The 23,128-nt window shown below is 35.4% G+C and overlaps 2 protein-coding genes across 2 annotated transcripts in view; both read left to right on the top strand.

The window, feature by feature from the left end:
* Positions 1 to 311: 311 nt before the first annotated feature.
* Positions 312 to 12,770, top strand: LOC112058279 (polycomb protein Asx). The gene is made up of 7 exons (XM_024098991.2): positions 312 to 2,620; positions 3,060 to 3,128; positions 3,991 to 4,064; positions 4,498 to 4,925; positions 6,078 to 6,291; positions 6,818 to 6,928; positions 7,196 to 12,770. Exons 1-7 carry the CDS (start codon positions 607 to 609, stop codon positions 7,340 to 7,342), a joined length of 3,057 nt encoding a protein of 1,018 aa, XP_023954759.2. The 5' UTR covers positions 312 to 606; the 3' UTR covers positions 7,343 to 12,770.
* Positions 12,771 to 13,454: 684 nt separating this feature from the next.
* LOC112058286 (abhydrolase domain-containing protein 2) overlaps positions 13,455 to 23,128 on the top strand; it is a 30,978-nt gene continuing 21,304 nt past the window's right edge. Inside the window, exons 1-3 of the mRNA XM_024099002.2 lie at positions 13,455 to 13,804; positions 17,136 to 17,308; positions 20,369 to 20,536. Of these exons, the coding sequence (XP_023954770.2) occupies positions 13,650 to 13,804; positions 17,136 to 17,308; positions 20,369 to 20,536 (496 nt within the window). The 5' untranslated portion in view covers positions 13,455 to 13,649. The remainder of the gene's footprint in view (positions 13,805 to 17,135; positions 17,309 to 20,368; positions 20,537 to 23,128) is intronic.

Genomic DNA, 23,128 nt, shown 5'->3' with positions numbered 1-23,128 from the left:
TCTATAATGACAGATCTTTGTGATAATACATATATAAATAGTGCTATGCTTAGAGGATAAAAGCATAGCACTTTATATTTATAAAACTTTTGAAAAACATTTTTTTTTAGTACCGAGAACGGGGAAAATTCAAAACAAAACAAAACTACTGGAAAGTAGACATAATAGGTGCACGCCTTAGGTGCACACTAATTCGTCTGAGGGTGCCATGCTGTGTTTCCTTTCCTTTAGACAGTAGATAGATCATAGAGTAAGATGTTGCTGGGATAGTAGGATCATAAATCACATAAATGTTGCCATGCCTATTGCATGCCTGCCTGTAACGGAACGTAACTTTAGCGGAATCCATTTTCTGCGTTGTTGTGACATTTTGATTTTCGCTCTTCTGTTGTGAAAAGAAATGAATACTATGTTGTTTAACCTTGAATTACTTCAATTAAGTGATGATTGAATTCTCCACGTTTTTGATATGCTCCAAAAAATATAACACATGTTTATCATACGTGAAGTAATACATAATGGGTTGAAGTAGTGATTGGCTGCGGCATTAAATTCTTCGGTTTAGCACATTACTTTGAGTAATAAAACGCTAAGCACGAGAGAACAATGGAGCTGGACGTATCGCCGATGGAATCGGTTGATAACGATATGGAATACTCTGATAATTCATCGGAAAGTAAATACATGTCATGCAATAATAACGACCAGTACACTGTTATTCGCATACCTCAAGATGGTGAAAAACCAAACAAACACTCCTCTAGGAAGCAATCTAAACGAAGAAAAAAGAGTTCAAACCATTCTAGACCATTACCGCGAATTATCGTTAAGCCACTTCCACCGCCTCCTCCGCCAGAGAATCGCGAGTGGACCGCGGCCACTTCTTCCTCAGACACCAGTTCGGCGTCCAGCAAGAGGCCGTCCACGATGCGAGAAGTGCTAGCTAGCATACCAGGATTTTGTATTAAGCCTAGAAAGCGAAGCAGCAAGAAGCTGTCAACAGCTGCTCAGTTGCAGCAAACTAGAGAAGGCTGCATAGATTTAGAAACTCCAGATTCCATTTTAGTTAATACTAACATTAGAGCTCTGCTCAATAAGCATACATTTTCTCTACTCCCTAATCTCTATCAGTATAAGCTTGGACAGCTGCTGCCCAATGTAGACAGACCTAGCACATCAGGTCGGCTAAGTTCATCTAGTCTGAACAATGAATTTTTTGCCAGAGCATGTTTGGAATGGCAAGAGTCTCTATCTGGTGGAGAATTTACACCAGAGAATCAGCAAAAAATGAAGACTGAAGCCGAAAAAGAAAAAAGCAAAATTGATCCGTGGAAATTAAAACACTTTGAACCTTTCTGGGGTGAAAAGCAGCAAAGGGAAAAATCATCCATAAGTATAAATTCAGAACGTCCATCTTTAAAAACGACAATCAAATTAAGGCCTACAGCTTCAATCACCAGTAGCAGTACTGTTCCAAAGATCAAAAAGAGTAAGTCATCCAGTTCTAGTAAGAGACTGCGTTCTGTTGGTGCAGTAACTAGATCTTCAGCAAAGGAGGCTGAAGAAGCAGAGGATGAAGTGGCAGTTGGCAATAAACCCTGTGCTCCAGTTCCAGGGTTGCTACCAATTAAACATGGTAAAGGTCAGGGTTATGTTGAATGTCAGATGGACTTTAGCTTTTCTGACTCCTCTGCAACCAGAATAGAGGAATCCGTTTCCTCTACCCCAATAGATCCACTTCTGCTACCTGACAATGATGCCGGACATGACATTAAGCAAGACTTAGATATGAGTGTAGTTAAGATAGAAGAATGTAGTACATCAAAAGACTGTGATGAAGATAAAGTATTAGACCCAGATGCAGACACTGTTGCCGAAACAACCAAAAGATTGAGTAATGACATAAATGAATATAGGTTCTCAAAGAGAATTAAATATGAAGAAGATATTGAATTGGATAATACAAGTTATTTGAGTCAGAACAATGTCAGTAATGAGAGCAATAATGGGTCTGATGTAGAGTTAAATTACAACACAGAGCAAATGTGTCAGGCTGAAGAACTTAATATGTATACAGTGCAAGACCAAGTAGACACTAACAGTGAAGACAGCAAAGCGACTACTTCAATTTATGAGTATGATGAGCAAAGTGTGTCTTCTATGTCCAGTCTAAAAATTGAGAACCATTTAAACAATATATCCCAAGCGTGTGATAATGTCACAGAATATCACAATACTGAAGTAGAAATAGATCAGATGATACCAGAAGTTAAAGAGGAGGATTGCAAAGAATCTGTATCCCCTGTAAATGATATACCCGAGGAATACACCGGCTCACAAGTAGCTGAGACATATACTGCCAGTGTTGACTCAGTTGAATGCAACAAGTCACCACTCCCAGCAAAAGATATACAATATGACAAAATGGAAGTTGTTGCAGAAACAGATTATGTGAAACCTTTGGAGCAGTGTGTTGTTGACACAGACATACACATAGCTGAGAAAAGTGATCAAAAAGACAAAGAGACTGAAAACAATGTACCTAGCTACTATGACGAACATTTCAAAGATGCAGAGTCTTTTATTTTAGAAACAAGTGGTCTGCCAATACTAACAACTCGTAAGTTTGATCTTGTAATGGGAGAGATTTACAGCATGCAATATATTTAACAATTCAATTGTCAATAATTTTTATTATTGACACTAATTTATCTGTATTACCATGTAACTACAGGTAAATTGGTTTTTTAAAATCACTTTGTTTGACATTACTATTACATATTTTAAACACTTTTAAAGCACTAATATCCTAAATGTTAATGTTTGTCTGTTTGTTTAGTCCCTATACAATGTATGTATGTTTGTAACTCAACCACACACAAAATAGATTTGAAACAAATATGTATCATATATGCAAATTGATTGATTGCTCATATCTTTGATTGATGTAAGTGCAACAATATCCCACAAAACAATTTTACTCTCACTGAAAATAAAATCACATATACAGAATTAATTGCAGCTGAAACTTAAATCTGAATAAATTTCTCATATTTTAGAAAATGAAGAAGAAAAATACCCACCTCAGACAAACCTTATGGAGTTGACTTCTTATATTAGTGAAACAAGTAAGTGGAGTTAATTTCTGCTATTAATTACATACATTTATCACAGTACAATATGGTAAATAGTAACACATAGTAGGTAGGCAGTTTTTACTCCCTGAAACTTTTATGTAATACATAGGCCTATTAGGCCTATTAGTCAAAGATCCATATAAAAAAACAACCTTCACCTATCTATGTAATGGATGAAAAATATTTTATATCAAAATTAGCATGTTAAAAACCATGTTGCAAATAAGTTGCCTATAAAACTCCTCGCCAAACTATCATTAATGATAGTTAATAATTGACAAGGCCAGGAGATTTTTAGGAAATCTACTCGCAATGTATATTTTAACCTACTAAATTTGATATAAAACATTTCATCCACTAAACAGATAGGTGAAGGTTCTTTCTAATTAGGATCTTCTAGTATTGAGACCCAAATTAGAAATGACCTTGACCCATCTGTTTAATGATGTCACATAGTGGATACAGGTGGCTGGTATCATCTATTTAAATATAAAATTATATAAGCACAAGTAGCAAATTCCTTATCAACCAAAAAATGCCATGATTTTTTCACTGAATTAATTTTGTAATTATATATCATCAACAGTGTAAACAACAAATACCAAAACTTGAAAAAGATTTATACAAAAATGCAAACCTAGACAAAGTTCTGCTCAGTACTGCTTGTGTAAAAGGGAAATATAGGGAGGGTAGAGTAATAAAAAGTTTTAAATTTTAAATACAAGTTTGACAATAAGGTAGCATTTACCTATACAAATTATTTGAATTGAACTGTTTGTGTTGTGAATTTGATTTCTAAGATAGAATTTTTGGTGATTAGTAGTTAATCTTTGTGTGTTATTGTTCATTTTAGATGTGACTGCTGTTGTTACAATGCCAATGTCACAGAACACGTCTATTCCCATGATGGAAGTTACAAATACATCTGTAAGTGTACTTTTCTATGTTCTCTTTAAAATTCTTCTATTTTCATAAATTATTATTTCACATAAGTAATTTATAATTCTTATTAGCCTGACAGAAAATATGGCTGATGTGAAATGTTGTATACTAAATCGAAGCTCAATGTCATCCACTGTTAGAATTGACTACTATAGTCTGACAAGTTCGTTAATGACACTACCATGTGAGCGACGGGGGGGAATGACTGCGCGGGTGTGAAATCGTGCGTTCGGGGAACTTAGGTGCAGTTGTGTGTTTTTCGTTAATCTCTATATGCCCCCCGGCCCGCGCGGACCATCGGGAGTTAAGAACGAATTTACCAAGCTATATTCTAATTCATAAACTGGTACTTTACAAATAAATTAATTTAGCATTTCATAATTATGATATTTGAATTTATAGATCTAAATCCTCACAGGTCGTGTCATATCCCGATGACCACCTCCAGGATCCGGCCAAGCCCAAAAACTCAGCAGTGTTATGGAAAAGTGACAGTGATTGGACACAAAACGAAAATGTTATCACAATACAAAATTTCTCAAATGTCAATACAGATAATGCTAAATATGTTAATGAAGACTCAAAAACCAGTATGGAGGACGTGAACATGAACGAAGAGAACTGTATGTATAAAACAGATAGGGATACGAACTTTAATATGGAATCGTCTAATTCGTCTGAGAGCTGTCATTCAATGAAAGACGTGCTGGTTAAACAAGAATTGGAGCCGGCTTCGAGTCATGTCTCCAGCACTACAGCGGCGAACCTGTCCATTAACTCTACTACAACAACACAGAGTACTAGGAGTGCTGCAAAGAAATCCAAATCAGGAAAAGAATCAAACAGGTATCCATATTACTTATTATTATTTTATTTTATTTTATAATATTATAAATGTGAAAGTGTGTGTTTCTGTTTGTTTGTCCCTCTTGCACGGCAAAACGAAGCGACGAATTGACGTGATTTCTTTAAGTGGAGATTGTTATAAGGATGGAGAGTGATACAGGCTACTTTTTGTCACCTTCTGACCCCCATTTCCCTATAATGGCGGGTGGAAGTTTGTATGGAGCATTCCACAATTTTCAAGGTTCAAGGTAGTCATCTAAAAACTGCTATGCTGTAAATGTGAATTATAAAAACACTCATACTTGGTGAAGGTAATCAACAACGTTCAAGGTAAGTCCCTTATGTTCACCTATCGCGATCGAGCAACTGCAAAAATCCCCTATTCGGCTCCCCTGCTGTTGTGTGCGTCGTATCCTAATAATATTCCATACGCGTCATGGATTTTCTTCATTGCCACAACGCATTGAGATTTGGTCGTTCAGTGATTGCCACAACGCATCGTGCGCGTTTTCATTAGAGCCATAACACGAATTTCGCCATGTGGATGTTTTATTGTGCCCACAACGCGTTGTGAGCTATTTTTCCGCTCACTGAGCGTTTTCGATTTTTGAGCGTAACATTACAGTAATAGACAATATAAATAAGTTATACAAAACAAGTAATGATTACAGATCATTTAGGCCCCGACCGCACTATCAATAAGGCCATACTTTGGCGTTAACATATGGTTTTATATTGAGTCATCATCATCATCATCATCATCATCATCATCAGCCATCATGTATCCACTGCTGGACATAGGCCTCTTTTAAGTAGCGCCAGCCGGCTCTATCTTTGGCTTTTTGCATCCAATCGATGCCTGCCACCTTCCGGAGGTCGTCGCCCCACCTAGTGGGGGGACGCCCCACACTTCGCTTACCGAGAAGCGGTCTCCACTCAAGGACCTTACGACTCCAACGACCATCGGTCGTCCGAGAGACATGACCAGGCCACTGCCACTTCAATGTACTAGCCCTTAGAGCTATGTCGGTAACTTTCGTTCTTTGTCTGTGTCTTATATTGAGTGGGAGTAGAAAAAAGTTTTATAACAAATCAGCAAGTATTACATAAGAGAGATAAAATGTGTACTATATAAATACTCTCGTTATACAGAAGCCGTAGCTCGAACAAGGTGCCCCCTGGCGCGGTGAACCTGGAGCGGAGCTACCAAATCTGCCAGGCGGTGATACAGAACAGCCCCAACCGCGACGCGCTGCGCGGCCAGCTGCGGCCCCCGCCCGCGCTGCTGACGCGGCCCGCTCGCGCCCCGCGCCCGCCGCCGCCCGTGCTCGTGCGGCAACTGCCCGCCGTCATGCCGCACGCTGAGGTGACCTTTGCTATCTGTAATGTTTTGTCCGCTGGTTCACTATGACTAACCCTGACCTATTAGTATATCTATAGATTTGTACCTACGCCCTCCGAATCGAAGGCAGAGCTCAGTCCCACTGGGCTGTCACATCTCAAACGTTCAAACGTCTGGACCAATTTTATTATTTTTTTTTGTGTTTGCCAGAAAAGGATCTTTTATAAGAAAAAAATATTAATTTGATGCATGACATTTAATTTGCACTGATTTCTTATTCCGGCACCATCACTTTTGTACGGCACTAGGTCTATCGATATTAATAATTAGTCGTAATTTGTACCTGAGATATTCCATTTACTCATGTACTCACCTGTACCGCTCAGAAATGATGGCATAGTGCTCAGAGTTATTTTCTGACATAGTAACAGCCTTCTAAGTGTAATTCACGTTGGTTCATTTCAGAGGTTAATTTTGTCAATGGACTTGTATTCTATTAGCTTAAGGTTCCTATTGTATTAAATCTCACTTGACAATATTAACTTTCCAGATAAATGAGAACAGGTCTAACAACATGGGACAATATATCCTTGTCCAGAGAACACCCAACGTTGCTCCGAGGGCGTCTAGTGCACCACCGTCGAATCAAAACAGCAATGTTGTAAGTGTAACTCGTTACAAATAAAACAATATGACAATGTATAAACTATGTCTATACTATAATATGTTTATTTAACAAACAATAAAACAAACAAAAAGACCAATCATAAGTCTTGAAAAATATCGTATATCTTAGGCTGTATGGTCAACGATCTTAGCTTCAGCACAAGTTGACCTAATGATTCCAACAATAGTCGAGTGACGTCATATCCTTCTCAGACTACACTTTCCTAACTGTACATTATATAGATTTACGTATGTTTCACAGAACGTGACCAGATGCAGGAGCGTGGGCGCGGACGACGCGTGCGTGTGCAACCTGCGCGCGATGATCCTGTGCAAGAAGTGCGGCGCGTTCTGCCACGACGACTGCATCGGCTCCGCGGAGCTGTGCCTCACGTGCCTCATCCGCTGACCCCCGCACCGCGACCAGCTGTGCAGGTGAATTAGCTGACAGTACAGGATCCCAATGTAAGACGACCTTCACCCATCTGTTTACTGGATTAAATATTTTTATATCAAAGAGAGACGAATATCTTATATTATTTTCAAACACCTACTAAGCTAATCCAAGCGGCTTGTTGTCCCTTTTAAGTCATTCACTTTAGCTTAAACTAGGTATTGTTCAATGACTTCATACTTACGAAATTTTTTTCATAATTTGAGTTTTTTTTTCGCTAGGATGTGAATTAGCTTGAGGTCATTTTTAATATTGTTAACAGGTTTCTTGTATTAGACTAATATCTGTCGGAGCGGCTTACAGACGGTGAACTTACTAGCATGGTGTATATTGCCTATAGGGTTGCCTAAAAAATTTCAGTCCAGAATATGAGTAATTAACAATTTTTTTTTTTTATTTTATCTGGTTTGGTTAATGGACTAATTCCATACCAATGGAACGAGCGAAAGTGTGAAACCTTTAAAATGAAAATTATATTTAAATTTAGTCCTAGATATTGGACATCATCATCATATTCTGGACTTTTTTTAGGCAATATATTTATTGACATATTTGATTTAATATAAAATACTTTTTATTCAGTAAACAGATGGGTGAAGGTCGTTTTAATGCGGATCTTAGACTATAATTTGAGGTGCACACACAAGTATAGATTGTCTGCTTTTGTAAGTTTATAGCTATGGGTGAAATAAACTTGTACTTAACCCTGTTGAATCTTTTTAGACCATCACTCAAAATCAGGTGAAATCGTGATTATAGGGCTAATTTGTCATTAAAAAAAAACTGGTTTTTTTAGTTTAGATCCTACTAATATTATAAACCCGAAAGTTTGTATGGATGTTGGTGTGGATGTTTGTTACTCTTTAACGCCGCAACTACTGAACCGATTTGGATGACATTTGGAGTGGAAATAGATTTTACTCTGAATTAACACATAGGCAACTTTCATCCCAGAAAAATCCATGGTTCCCGAGGTATTTGTGAAAAACTAAATTTCTCGCGGACGAAGTTGCGGGCGTCCGCTAATGTATTAGTAAGATGTACAGTAGCCCTAAGTTGTGCATGTGCAAGGAAAATGGCTCATTATCATATCATGTTTATTATATTAGCGGATGCACCTGACTTTCGCGACGTGAAATTTAGTTTTTCGCAAATACTGCGGAAACTAAGGATTTTTTTGGGATCTCCGTTCCAAATTTTAGCCAAATTGCAGTATAAAAGAGTAACAAACATAAGAACTTACGCCTACATAATATTAGTGTGATTGGTAGGATATTACAAACATGCATGTTGTGTGTTCACCTCAAAACTTGCTAATTGACCAAGCACAATATCATGTGCTGAACATGGATACATATAATAACTTTAGCGGCTCTGTAAAGTGAATGTGAGTGGACTATATATGTGACTGTGGTTGTAGTAATGGTGGTGCTATAAGTTAAAAAAGCGGACATTTTTAAAAAACCCAAAACTTAATTTTATTTATAACAGTGTCATTCAACCATCAAGTGTCTGTGAAACAGAACTATTTGATAATGTACATATTGTAATTGATTAGTTTTATATAAATAGGGATTGAAACATGCTCCACACGAATGAAAGTATTAACTTTAGTAGCTCCTAACAATAGAAGATATATTTATACAGGATATATTATATATATGTTCAGAAATTATTTGTACCTCCACTTTAGCAATACTGTATAAATATAATCAAACGTTGGTAAAATAACTTGCAAGTTATATGATATAGGTAACTAGGTGATTTAATCAAACTTAAAGTATACAATGTAATTCTTTTTTATTCTGTTACATTTAATTTCTTTGTGTCTGTGTAATTTCTCTATGAATGGGCAAATAAGTCCACGAATTATTTAATTGAAGTTTATATGGTAACCCATTGTTTTAAAAGTAACGGCTAATTATGGTGGATTGCACTACATACATAAAAAAATCCAGTTTATATATTGATATGAGTAGTGACCAGCCTTGTTAAATATTCTGTGCAAGCCACTAGCTGTAAAGCATTACCGATAGTCCCTGTGTCATTTTGATTATTAGTATAGTGTGATCGCCAAATTTAAACCTCTAATAAGGGGATTCTGTTGGTTTATTGAGAAAATTACCAAACATAATGATTGCTTTGCCTCTTATATTCTTGGTATAGTTATATAAGTACATATTTTATAATGTGCTGATTATATAGTGTTTTTACCTATTTTATTAATTTTTATCTCAAGCCTGAATTCCTGAATATATTTAAATTATATTATAAAAGAAATGACGTTAATTATGTCATTTCATTAAAAAGCAAGGATAGAAAAACGAAAATATTTGATAGACAGACAGGTCTAGTATTTGTTTGGTTAGTTTCTATACTTGTGTAGGGTTAGGAAATAGTTTGGCATTGATTTATAGTGGTATATTTAAGGCTATGTACATATATTTATTGACTTAAAAAAAGGCTGTAAGAGCAGAATTTTGATAGTTTAAGAGCCCACTAAATATGCTAATATTTTAAATCCAACTCTGTGTATGTTGGCTCAAAAGGCTAAAGTAAACTGTTAGTGCTGATTTGGTTGCAAATGTTTCTTAGACAGACACATAATGCTATATTTTTGCATAAACGTATAATGAAAAATATGGCATTATTTGTCAATTACATTACTAAGATACCAAGTAAAGTGCATAGTGTTAAATGCTACAGTGCTGACACTTATATATGGTAGTGGAAGATGGGTATAGCAGTACGAGATCTGGCAAAGGAAATATATACCCTCATATGTTATTTAACTGGGATAAGAAAAAAATTATGGAAAATATTCACGTTGACACATTCCACATATGTTGCTTAGTAAAATTGCGCCTGGATAAACAGTTAAGTAATGTGATAAATATATCCTCATCAGTTAGTCGTCTAATATGTCAAATGAAAGCTCATTTTAATTATATTGCCTTTGATCTAGTTCATGGTTTCCTAGATTTTGTACTCACATTTATTTTCACTAATTAATAACAGATGAGTGTATATATTTCTAATACCGGATCTTAGACTATGGCAGGAGATAAAAATAAAATAATGCAATACAGATGAGAGCAATGACAGATACGAGAATGAGGCGTGATATGTTTGTATGTCTGCGTTAAATGCGAAATAGCAGAGTTAGACAGTTATTCTAAGGTGCCTATATGTAAAAATATCCGTAATAAAAAAAGTAATATAAGATAATGTTTTACTAAGTCTATAACTTGTTACTTTAATTTTCCTTCTTATGGCGTGTAAACTAATATACTATACTAAGTTGTATATATTTTATAATGTACCTTTAATATTTTTATAAGGAACTTTTTTAATACCACAGAGCTTCTTTGTAAACTTATAGACTAAGAGTCCAAGAAGTGATATTATATGGATGTGGAAAGTATGTCTTTCTATAGTCAGCGATTATAATGTCCTACAGTTAAGCATCCTTCCCCTTATTCTCAAGGGGTTTGATATTATATTTATCACATTGGGTCTATGAGGGTTGGCAGTTGAAGTACTTTTATTTCTAATGCTGTAAGGGTTAAATTATCTAGTGTTAATAATAATCACAGGTACTGTTTAACGCACAAGTGGATCTCCAATTAAAGTATGTATATCTATATGAATAAACAAAGACTGGATTATTTGCTTACAGCTAGAAATATGTGGACTTGCCAAATACCTTTACCAATTCTTGGCCTCTTAGTCTATGTATGTACTTTTTGTAACTAAGCCATTAATTAAAGGAAGAAAGTGAACTTATTACATTGTCATGTTTCCGTGTCCAAGTCCTTTTGAATGTTATCTGTGAAAATTTAGTTTTTGAGTTTGTTACTATATGTTTCACAAGTCTTTAGAATTCAAATGAAGGCTATCCTGATTTTTGAAACATTTGTTTTTTTTTTTCATAATAACATTATATATTTGTTACGGATATATGGTAACAGACCCATTGTACTATGGTGCCCAATTTACTTGTAGACAAATTACAAACTCGATAAAATATGTCAGTTTTAAAAATAGTGCTATGCCTGTCATTGGGGAAAATTGAAAAGGAGATAGTATTATTTTTAGTTCTGTCTGCTTAAAACTGAATACGCACCATTTTGCCATATAATTTCGCCAATAAAGTAAAATAAAATATCACCATCACAAAAAAAAATATGTTTATTGTATAATCTTATAATACTCTATAATATTTTATAAGTATACAAAACGTTGCTCACTCTCTATCACAAGTAATTATAGGTAATGATAATATGTATACATAGATCACATTAATAAGGACTGTTAAAACTAATATTTTAAGTAGATAGTATACAAAAGCCTAATAGCAAACGATGCAAACATTGTTTATGTTACAAATTACTTGGCAGCACATTCAGAATTTATGTTTAGCCCAAATGAAATAGTAAATCCTATCATCGTTTTGCTGTGATCCATTCATATTGGCGTAGAATTGAAGCAAAGTGTCACGTTCTTATTTTTGTACGTTATGATAGAAAACAATATAGATTGGCAAATGCGTTCGTAACGATACGGTTTTACGATGTTCGGTTTCAATTCCGATAGATTATAATATACCAAAAATAACACGTTAAATTACGTTACGAAAAATAACACGTTAAATTGTAATCATTATTTTCAGTTCACAATATGACGGTAGATTATAATACCACGAGTGAGATTATAAAATAACGTATTTTACAATCTAATGGTTACATATATAACGCAATACAATAACGCTTCAATGCAGTCGCGTAAAACATCGCGACACTTAGCTTGGACTTTGCGCTAATGTGAATGGAGCCTTTTAACACATAATGGCATTGAGATGAATTATAGTGCGATAATGAGCCTAAGGATGAATAAAAAAATATATAATTTTTTAAATAAGAAACAAGCTTATTAAAAGCTTTAAATTCCCTTTGTTTTTTTGCTTTTGTTTATCTTGTTCAATTAATTACCTACTGATTTTGGTAAAGCATTTTATATTTCACTTTATTTCTAAATAAATATTGTCTTGTATGACAATATTTATTTAGAAATAAGCTACGTTTTCTAGCACGAACGAAAAAGCTTAGCGTACGAGAAAGTCACATTATTACTGATATCACAGGTTTTATTTTTCCATGAAAATTATAGTGAATATTAAAACGGTGTATTCATAATTACGAGTATGCTGTTTATCTACAACACTATGAGACTAGTTATGTCTTCGTTTGATGACTGAAGCTATAATTATTTATATTTTTGTGTTTAATACTTGCTAAATATTCGCATTATTGTTATTTATTGGTAATTAGTTATTTTAAGTACTTGGAACATTTTCTCTAAAATAAAATATGTTCTTGCGCAATTTTGTTTTTTATTTTGGAACAAATAATCTATTGCTTGTGCAGAAAATAGATAAAGCTGCAACAACAATTTTTACTCTTGTATCTCCATGATTACGTTTTGATATCATCAATTTTCTGAATTGTCTCCCAATGTAGATTTACTTAATCAAAATGCACTTTGTAAGCAAAGCTAAACACGGTCAATGGCGTTCACTCCAGAGATGCAAAAATGTACTGCCCAAGAACTCAAAACAACCTTATGTTGGATCTCAGAACTCATAAAAATTTTCCAATTTTTAGTTATAGTGCATATCCTGGTTTAAAACCTTGTGCACGCCACTGGGTATCGTAGACGGACATAGAAGAATTAGATATGGAGATGCATCACACCCAAAATCACCAACAAAATGGTCTGCATTTTTTGAGGGGGACGGGGTATACTCAGACATCAAAAATATTTAACACCAATAACTATATTTTGCATAGATTTACGAGTCGGTACAAGTATAATTCTATGATATTTTGTGTCTTTTAAGATAAATTCAATGTACTTGCATGGTTATGGATCTGCCATAGATATACGATTACATTTTCAACATTGTTACATTTACAATAATGCTGTTTGTCTATGCCTAGAAACCAAGGCTGTGAACCCAGCTATTAAAAAAAAAAAATGTCAGACGTGACATATGTCATTTGAATTTTTATTTTTTCTTTCAGTCAGTTTCACGAAAAGAAAATTCAGTTTTGTAGTTGTGTTGGTGTGAGAGTGTAGAAGTGTCGAGTGTGTTTTGTTTGTGGCCGTAATTTTAAGCTCTATTTATTAAAGTAAATTAACCGCTATTATGTAGATTTTCCTTAAAAATAATCGCTGAGGCCGGTAATTGTGTTGTTGCAAAATGTCTACTGTTCTTCTGGCCGTTATAGCGGTCATACTGTGTGTTCTTTTTCGTATACTAAACGTGAACAGCCAACCTCATAAACCTGTGATATATGGCAGGGATAGAAACTTCATTGAAAATATCCTCTTCATTGCACCGTTTCTCAATGAACCGTAAGTATTTTTTGCGTACTTAACCTCAGTTTTTCAATGTTAGCTTTATATTTTCTCACGCCTAATTGTTTGGTGATGTCATGCCATTCGGCTGCCGTATAGTTATCTTAGATTGAAAAAAAAATCGGTTCGTAGCGTTTTTCACTCTTTATCAGCACTCTTTCATTATAATGCACATGCAGAATGTGTTTATCATTGTTTCATTGCACATCAGTAACCTAGGGGTATTTTTTTAATTCTATTATTTTGTAAACATTCTTATTTATATATATCTTTGTTGTTATTGTACACTAAAACCACTAACTTTAGTTTGTTTTAGTTTTATGTTACCAAATATAAAACATGGTCTTATTGTGAACATTAATCTAAAGTGAAAGTAAAGTTTTAGAAAAAGTTCATTCTGGTTCATATCTTGACCACATTACTTAAAAGAGTATTAAAACTTTTGACGGCCTCCGTGGCGCAGTGGTATGCGCGGTGGATTTACAAAACGGAGGTCCTGGGTTCGATCCCCGGCTGGGCAGATTGAGATTTTCTTAATTTGTCCAGGTCTGGCTGGTGGGAGGCTTCGGCCGTGGGTAGTTACCACCCTACCGGCAAAGACGTACCGCCAAGCGATTTAGCGTTCCGGTACGATGCCGTGTAGAAACCGAGGGGTGTAGATTTTCATCCTCCTCCTAACAAGTTAGCCCGCTTCCATCTTAGACTGCATCATCACTTAACATCAGGTGAGATTGTAGTCAAGGGCTAACTTGTAAAGAATTAAAAAAAAAAAAAAAAAAACATTCTCTAAAAGTGACATACTTATGTGTATATTATTTAGGTACACACTTGGAATTGTGTCACATTTAGTCCCATCTTCACCTTAAGAACAAAATCAAAAAGTAAGCGTTAGGATTATGTGACTGCATGTATAACCTACACCAGCGTTTCCCATCAGGTGGGATGTGACCCAGAACTGGGTCGCCAAAAACAAAATACCGGGTGGCAGCATTATGGGGGCAATGCAGGGATGGTAGATTTTATTTCTTGAGTAACAAGATAATAATGATCGCTTGAGGGGCGGATTGTAGTTATTATGGGTCTAAAAACTCAAGTGGGTCACAAAGGAGGAGTATGAAATTTAACGGGTCACAGTAGAATAAAGTTTGGGAAATGCTGACCTACACCATTTAAATTTTATCAGATGGGACTCATTTCTTAATCTGACCTTACCTTGAAAACTAAATGGAATTGAGTCTGGATCCGTCTGATTAATTCAACCCCTCTCTCATATAACCATACTTGTAAACGTCTTGTCAACCTTCTTCTTCTTCTTTCTTTTGGGCCGTTTCCGCACTTAGCCAAGTGTTTGGCCGTTGTGCATGGGTCCCTGGGTGTAGGTTCCCGCTGGATTTATTCCATCCAGCCGAGCTCGCTCCAGAAGCTTAGCAGGCCGCCCAGGTCGCCGATAGCCTCATGGAGTGTCGCTGAGGAGCCAATGTAGGTTGCTCGTTGTTCCGTTACGCCTCTGCAACTGAGCATAACGTGTAGCGGTGTCTCGTCCTCCTCCATGCAGGCTCTGCACAGAGGACTGTCGGTCATACCTAGAATTGAAAGGTGTTTGTTTAGCGGGCAGTGACCTGTTATTAGGCCAACTACTGTTCTCAGCTTGTCTCGTGTGAGGTTCATAAGTTTCTTTGTTATCCTTGGGTCGAGACCTGGGAGTGCCTCTTTTGTATGTCTACATGTGGTTATGCTGTCCCATAGTTCGGCGTGGGTTCTGATGGTTTGTTCGTGCAACCATGTTTTGTATTCATTGAATGGTATGGGTACTATTGGTTCGGGTCCTACTACCTTCAGTGTCGTGGCGCGACGCGCCAGTTCATCAGCCGCTTCATTACCTAAAATTCCGCTGTGTCCCTTTTTCCATCTTTCTTGTCAACCTTACATTTATACTAAATTCTGGCTGTGTTCTATTATAGTACACAACAAATTTCCATTTAGTTTTCAAATAAAAGCTTTGAATACTCAAACAAATATGATACATAATAGATAAAATGCACTGCATCCATCGTGAGGCAGAGAGAAAAATTCTGAACAGAGCTCTGTACTTGTGACCAATGGAAATAGTGTTAAGGATATCCTTGACAGTTAACTAACACTCCCTTCTCTGCTTGTAAACAAAACAAAGTTATATGGCAAACCTTGGCAAACTATGCAACAGATTTTAATGTAGTTTTACCAATAGATAGAATGATTCAAGACAAATGCTTATATGTAGTATATTATAGTCCAGTAATTTTAGGCATTTTAAACCCTAATCTGGGGTAAAATTCCTAGTGAGCTGAATTTTTGTATACACCTTTTTAACAGTGTTATTGTGAAGGCAGTGTTATTATAAAGGCATTATGAAGGCATTCGCTGGTTGCAAATGGCTCAGTATTGTTGTGTTTGGAATTGCCTACAAAAGGCCTATGTTCTGCAGTGGATGTCCATCGGCTGACATGATGATATTATGAAGATGTGACAAAAAAAAGTGCTTCTTGAACGCTTTTTCAATTTTAGGAACAATTTTGATAATGACCTTTTTTGAACTCCAAGCTATAATAATGTTGTGTTGATGTGTTTTCACACAGATGAAGTTTCAGGTGTCAGTCAGGTGCTAGTCATATGTATAAATTGGTTTATAATGAACTAATAAGGAAGTAAATATAATTATACCTACATATCTTGCAAATATATATAAATAATAGATAAAGCTTTAATATATCTGGGAAGATTGTTGCATACAAATGCTATTTGTGGATTGTGACATATAATTAAAAAAAACAAAGTTGGCAAACATTGTTGTTTATTTTGGTGTGTAATATTTGTAGCTATATGCTGTAACCTTGATTGGTGTCTTTCATTGTTATATTCTTTAAAGTCAAGCCTTTTCAGCATTTTGAGGTGGGAGACTCTGAAATGTCTTCAGATACTATATGAATATTAATATATTACAAAATTAATAGGCTACTTTTAATCCCGGAAAATCCACGTTTCACGCAGGATTTGTAAAAAACTGAATTTCACGCGGACGAAGTCGCGGGCGTCCGCTAGTAAGCTCATAATGTAGCTACTTTTCATTCCGGAAAATCCATGTTTCCCACGGGATTTGTGAAAAACTGAACTCCACGCGTACGAAGTCGCGGGCGTCCGCTAGTAAACTCATAATGTAGCTACTTTTCATTCCGGAAAATCCATGTTTCCCACGGGATTTGTGAAAAACTGAACTCCACGCGTACGAAGTCGCGGGCGTCCGCTAGTAAGTTCATAATGTAAACTGAAACTCTTTGTTTTTTTGTTTCAGATACATTCCAACGCGATTATGGGGCTTCAGTGGCCATGTACAAACAATACTTCACAGTCTCATAGGTCGTGTGCGGTGCCCATGGCCTATTGGTGGACGCATATCCTTAATCTTACCTGACAAGTCAACACTCACCTATGACTTGTATGAGCCTCTTGGAAGTGAACATGAAGGTATGGAAAATTTATAGCTAATGCGTCCAAAATTCCTCATTACCTGAAGACGAAAGTTTTCGAACAGTGTGCGTTCATTAATGACTTACTTATGTGAGACTTAGTCGCTAACTGTGGCCCTCTTAAAAAGGCTCAAAGCGGGCGATGCTCTCTCTATTATATATTCATATTCATATCCCAACAAGGTGATAGTCTAACAAAAAAGTTCTTTCTAAATCATGGGATATACTAACAACTTTTAGACTTCAGGCAACTGAGAATGTCTATAATTTTGGAATTGCAACCTGGAATCCGTATATTATGTTGTTATATCTACCAGGGATGTACCGGAAGTAATTTATCGGAACCGAAGGCGGAGTCGGAGTTTTTAAATTTGATTTATCAGAGTCGGAACTGGAGTCGGAACCGTAGTCAGAGGCAGGGTCAGAAGTGGTGCCAGGAGAGATTTTTTATTTATGGACCAAAAAAGTATTATTTAATATTTTTTTTTGAATTTCATTTTTTTAATTATAAAATAAAACACAAACAATGAAAAAAATTGGCATGTTTCCTAATTAACAAGAAATGAAATGAATTGAGTCCCAAAGTAGCAAATTATGCATCGACTTCCGATTAAAACCTCCGACTTGAAAGTGTCGGAGTCGAAGCTCCGTAACATCCCTGATATCTACTTATAAAATATAACTTATATATATCTGTAAATTAAAAATATCAAATTGAGTTACAGTGCACAATGCATATCACTGTTACATCATCGTCACACTTGGTTAGGCGCTCATCGAACGTCTGTAGAGAATTTCACGCCGATTTCAACAATATTGTTGTTGATAATGAAGTCTTATCATTACTACTTTTTGCCTACAGCTTTGTTTGTGTCTTCAATTTATTTTTCTGTTCCTGGGAACAGCGCCTAAAGTTTCATGATGTTTTGTTGATTAGTTTAAGTGTGAAAAAACAAAAAATAAACTCTTATTCAATGACTTAATAGTTACTTCCTTTATATTTTTTTCCAATTAATTTTGATTGTATATGATACTAAAATGTATCAAATTGGTTAGTATTTTTTTCTTTATAAAAATATACTTAGGATATTTCTAAACTAGCGGATGCCCGCAACTTCGTCCGCGTGGAAATCAATGTAAACTTTCAAGCCCTATTTTACCACTTTATGTGTTGAATTTTAAAAATTTTTGAATCATTATATTCGTATTTTTTATGATTTATGAACAAATTTTTAAAACTGAAGGACTTTCCATACAAACTTTCAACCCCTATTTCACCCCCTTCTTATTTCATTTATTTTATTTTCGCAATAAAAAGTATCCTTAATAACCTTCTCTGTATTATGATCTGAAACATTTTTTATTTCATTTGAATTCATTCAGTAGTTTCAGTGTGATGCCCGAATAACAAAAATTTTCAAAATATCTTCAATGTACAGAATGTACAAAATGTACAGAATTCGTATTACAAGTATTGGTTTGGTGTTAAAAATGGTAAATGTAAAAATAACTAAAATCGCAAATTGCCAATAATGTATAAAATTCGACCAGTTTTATTATAGGTATAGAAGTCAATTTAGTACTTAGTAGGCATTGGCAACAGTGATTGAAACATAAATTTTCCATGTTGCCTTTAAAGTATGAACATGAATCAGTCTGATTACTACAAATTGGTGAAACAAACGAATCAATTGTACCAATTTAATGGTTGACGTAAGTTTATCAGAACCTCTTTATAACATAGATGATGTATACCTAGGATATTGAAAATTTAAATAAACGATAACTGCTTCGTTGGCCGAATGGTTAACTTATGCAGCTTCGGGTCGTGAGGTTCTGGGTTCATTTATCGAGTGGTAAAAAAAAATCTCAAAAGCCGTCGAGTTAGAATGGTAGTGTTACAACTCTTTGCCTTTGAAGATAATGTTAAGCCGGCGGTAGATAAAATCTTGTAGTGATAATTATAGAGTCAATCATTGTCTTCGCCAGCCCGCGTTGTAACAGCGTGGTGTATCTAGGAGCTTAATCCTCTGCTGTTAGAAGAAAGACCTGTACCTGTCACAGGAGCAGCAAGTAATCGCCGTTTACCGGAGCAGCAAGAAATCGCCATATATTTAAACCTCAATAACTCAACTGTAAGAGCGGTCGGACTCATTACCGAGGAGTGGTGGTTCGATCCTCGCCCCGTTGGTCTATTTACGTACCCACTCCTAGCACAGTCTGTCCCGACTAGTTGGAGGGGAACGGGAATATTAGTCATATAATAAAAATATGGCAAATATTTTTTTATAAAAAAAAAAAATCATTGACCTCTTATAGGAACAGACTCAACCAAAAAACGTCCTCAATAAATGTGTTCTAAAAACAGCTTTTGAGTAGACTTTTCAATTATTTGCTTTTACTTACAAACCTTAAAATAAATCATTTTGATTCGTCTTACATTGATTTTGGGGGTTTATTGGTTTAGGCAATATTGAACTTTAAGCGAAGGTGTTTAGATTTAAATTGAATATTACTATATGGCTGTGTCTCCATTTTTAAAATCTCCATGTTTAAAATAGATTGTGATGCAATACCAAAACACAACACACGAGATTTTCGTAGATATTTCTAACGTATCCAATGTTTTATTTTGCATTATCTTATTTACCTTACCATACAACAAATAGCTCTGTTATCGCATAAAAAAGTAAATTGATGTACTAGGTAATTCATTGTAGGTAATATTCCGCTGTTAAGTCTATTGAAGGTACTTAACTATACTTACAGCTACCTACTGCAAGAGATTACAGATTATGAGAATAATGTGAGGCTAAAGATGACTCACACCATAACTTTTTTTAGTTGAGTCACAAACTTCTCTGCTCTTGTCACCTAAGGCATGTGTTAAGCGTAATATGCTAGTAATTTCACCGACAACGATACCTTCGAATTCGATCAAAACATCGATGTTGCTTGACGGATATAAGTATGGCACATACTTTCCCTCTACGAGCTCTTTAATTTACAATAAAGTAGACTTAAATCAAAGAATTTACCAATTCCATGTTTTATACAGATGACGTCACAGTGGCAATATGCCCCGGCATAGGAAACACATCGGAGAGTGTGTACATACGCACCTACGTGCACTACTCGCAACGTCACGGCTACAGGTGTGCCGTGCTCAACCACATCGGCGCCCTCAGCAGCGTGCCGGTCACGGGCGCTAGGATATTCTCATATGGTATGTTCACTTATTCTCATTACATTATCTAGAGAACATGCGGTAGTGTGTACATACGCACCTACGTGCACTACTCGCAACGTCACGGCTACAGGTGTGCCGTGCTCAACCACATCGGCGCCCTCAGCAGCGTGCCGGTCACGGGCGCTAGGATATTCTCATATGGTATGTTCACTTATTCTCATTACATTATCTAGAGAACATGCGGTAGTGTGTACATACGCACCTACGTGCACTACTCGCAACGTCACGGCTACGCATCTACGTGCACTACACATCGGCGCCCTTAGCAGCGTGCCGGTCACGGGCGCTAGGATATTCTCATATGGTATGTTCATTTATTCCCATTACATTATCTAGAGAACATGCGGTAGTGTGTACATACGCAACTTCCTTCACTACTCGCAACGTCACGGCTACAGGTGTGCCGTGCTCAACCACATCGGCGCCCTCAGCAGCGTGCCAGTCACGGTAGGATATTCTCATATGGTATGTTGTCTTATTCTCTCTTCTTATTTGATTTTATTTTTATTTTTATTTATTTATTTGGTCCACCAGTGACTGTTGCAGCATTTACACAAATACAATCTAAAAAAAACACAAACACAAGGCTCTGCACAATCAAATGAAGGTAGACACGGTATGCACATTTCCGTAATATTAATATAAATTAACGATTACATAAAATCAGTTTACATAAGAAAAAAAAAATACATTTTACAGTAACAAGAAAAGGAAACATTTTACAACTACTATTTGAATATACTAACTATATAATACAAAAAATAAAATGGAATTGGTAAAAACAAAAAGAAAAATTAGTTTAGCAAATCTAGTAAAACTAACTTGCGATATGTCCTTGGTGAGTCTATGTGGATATCTATAGACCGACTAAGTGCGTTATATAATTTACATAGCCTAGGCATAGTAGAATAGGCGCCAAAAACTGTTCTAGTGCGTTGCGGTACGAGTAAAGTAATAGTTTTGCGAGGGTACCTACTAGGTGCCCTAAAGTTACCTTATTACAGTATCTAGACAACATCTTCTACAGTATGTACATACGCACCTACGTGCACTACTCGGAACACGCTGAGGTGCAGGTAGTTTGTATAGGTGCACGATATTTAACCACATATGCACTCTCGATAGTCGCAGTGTGCCAGTGAGGTGAACATTGGAAAATTTAATCTAATCGCTGAACTAGATAGAAATACAATATGTTTACGTAACTAGCTAGACGTACTGTATGTTAATCATAGGTGGACAAACGTTACAGAAATTAACAAATGTTTTCAAAGAAAACATTAAAAGTTACTTTTCGTTGTTAGAGGAATAAAAATAATCTTTAAAATTAAGTATCAAACATAACATTGATACGGTATTAAGGGACATATTTAATACGCACAAAAAACAATAATCCTTTTAAAATTTACAACTTTATCATCAAACATCTCAGTGAATAAAATGCTAACTCATGGAATTTATAGATAGATCGCAAAAAATATCTATAAAATATCAACTGATATTAATCTGTCCTAAGAGTTTAAATTATAATGGCTTATCTTCGTCTTGACAAATAATTCAAGTAATTTTATTTAGGTTTTCTAAGCAATACACATTTGCTTAGAAATACTTAAGTAACGATAACTCTCACTGTCATCAAATTCATAATCTATATGGAAAATTACGAGTATTTTTTTCCAATTTAATGATTCGAGTCACCCGAGAGAGAGCCCGCGATTTCGACCATGTGAATTTTAGTTTTTCACTAATCCCGCGGATTTTTCAGGATAAAAAGTTCTATAAGTTGTTCTATAACCTCTTTATCTTACAATGAAAGTCCCATTGAAATCCGTTACGCCATTTTAAAGATTAGTCCGAATAAACAGAAAGGTAGACGGACAAAATTTAAAAAAAAAGCTTGATTATGATTTAGTATCAAGTATACCTATAAGCACTTGAAAAACTGTTATTTAGAAATCACAGACATAGAGACTTCAATTTTATTTAAATGATACGGATTTTTTATTTTTTTTTTATTTTGTATAAGCAAGCATTAGACATATCCCGGAAAGTAGGAGTCAGATGGAAGGGACTCCTTTTGGCAGTGAACAAACATGCCATGGATGATGTATTGATTACCACACGTCACTAACTTCGATGTAAAATGGGCGATTTTCTCGCCCATTTTACATCGAAGTTAGTGACAATCAAATTAAATCAAATCAAACATCATCAAATGTTATCTCAAACTTTAATAACAAATCAATAGCATCATTCCACAGTTTTTAATGCAAACACATTTAAAATATATATATATATCTAATTTAAATATTGCAAGCATATTTATAATTTTAGTGTGTTAGCCGAGTACAAACTTCCGGGAAACAAGTACATAAAGGAAAACCAAATCGAAATACATAATACATAGATACTTTAATTAAATTTGTTTAACCAGTATTTAAGGAAATGTAAATGGAAATTTAAGTAAGTAGTAGTACCTTTTTGTTATATGTAGTAACAATTAACGTAACCGATGTGGAAATATTGGATGGATGTAATGGAAATCTTTCAATACTCATTACCTAATTA

This window comes from Bicyclus anynana, chromosome 3 (assembly GCF_947172395.1).
Source record: "Bicyclus anynana chromosome 3, ilBicAnyn1.1, whole genome shotgun sequence".
In the NCBI taxonomy this organism is placed as follows: domain Eukaryota; kingdom Metazoa; phylum Arthropoda; class Insecta; order Lepidoptera; family Nymphalidae; genus Bicyclus; species Bicyclus anynana.
This window is presented reverse-complemented; position numbering and strand designations above follow the sequence as displayed.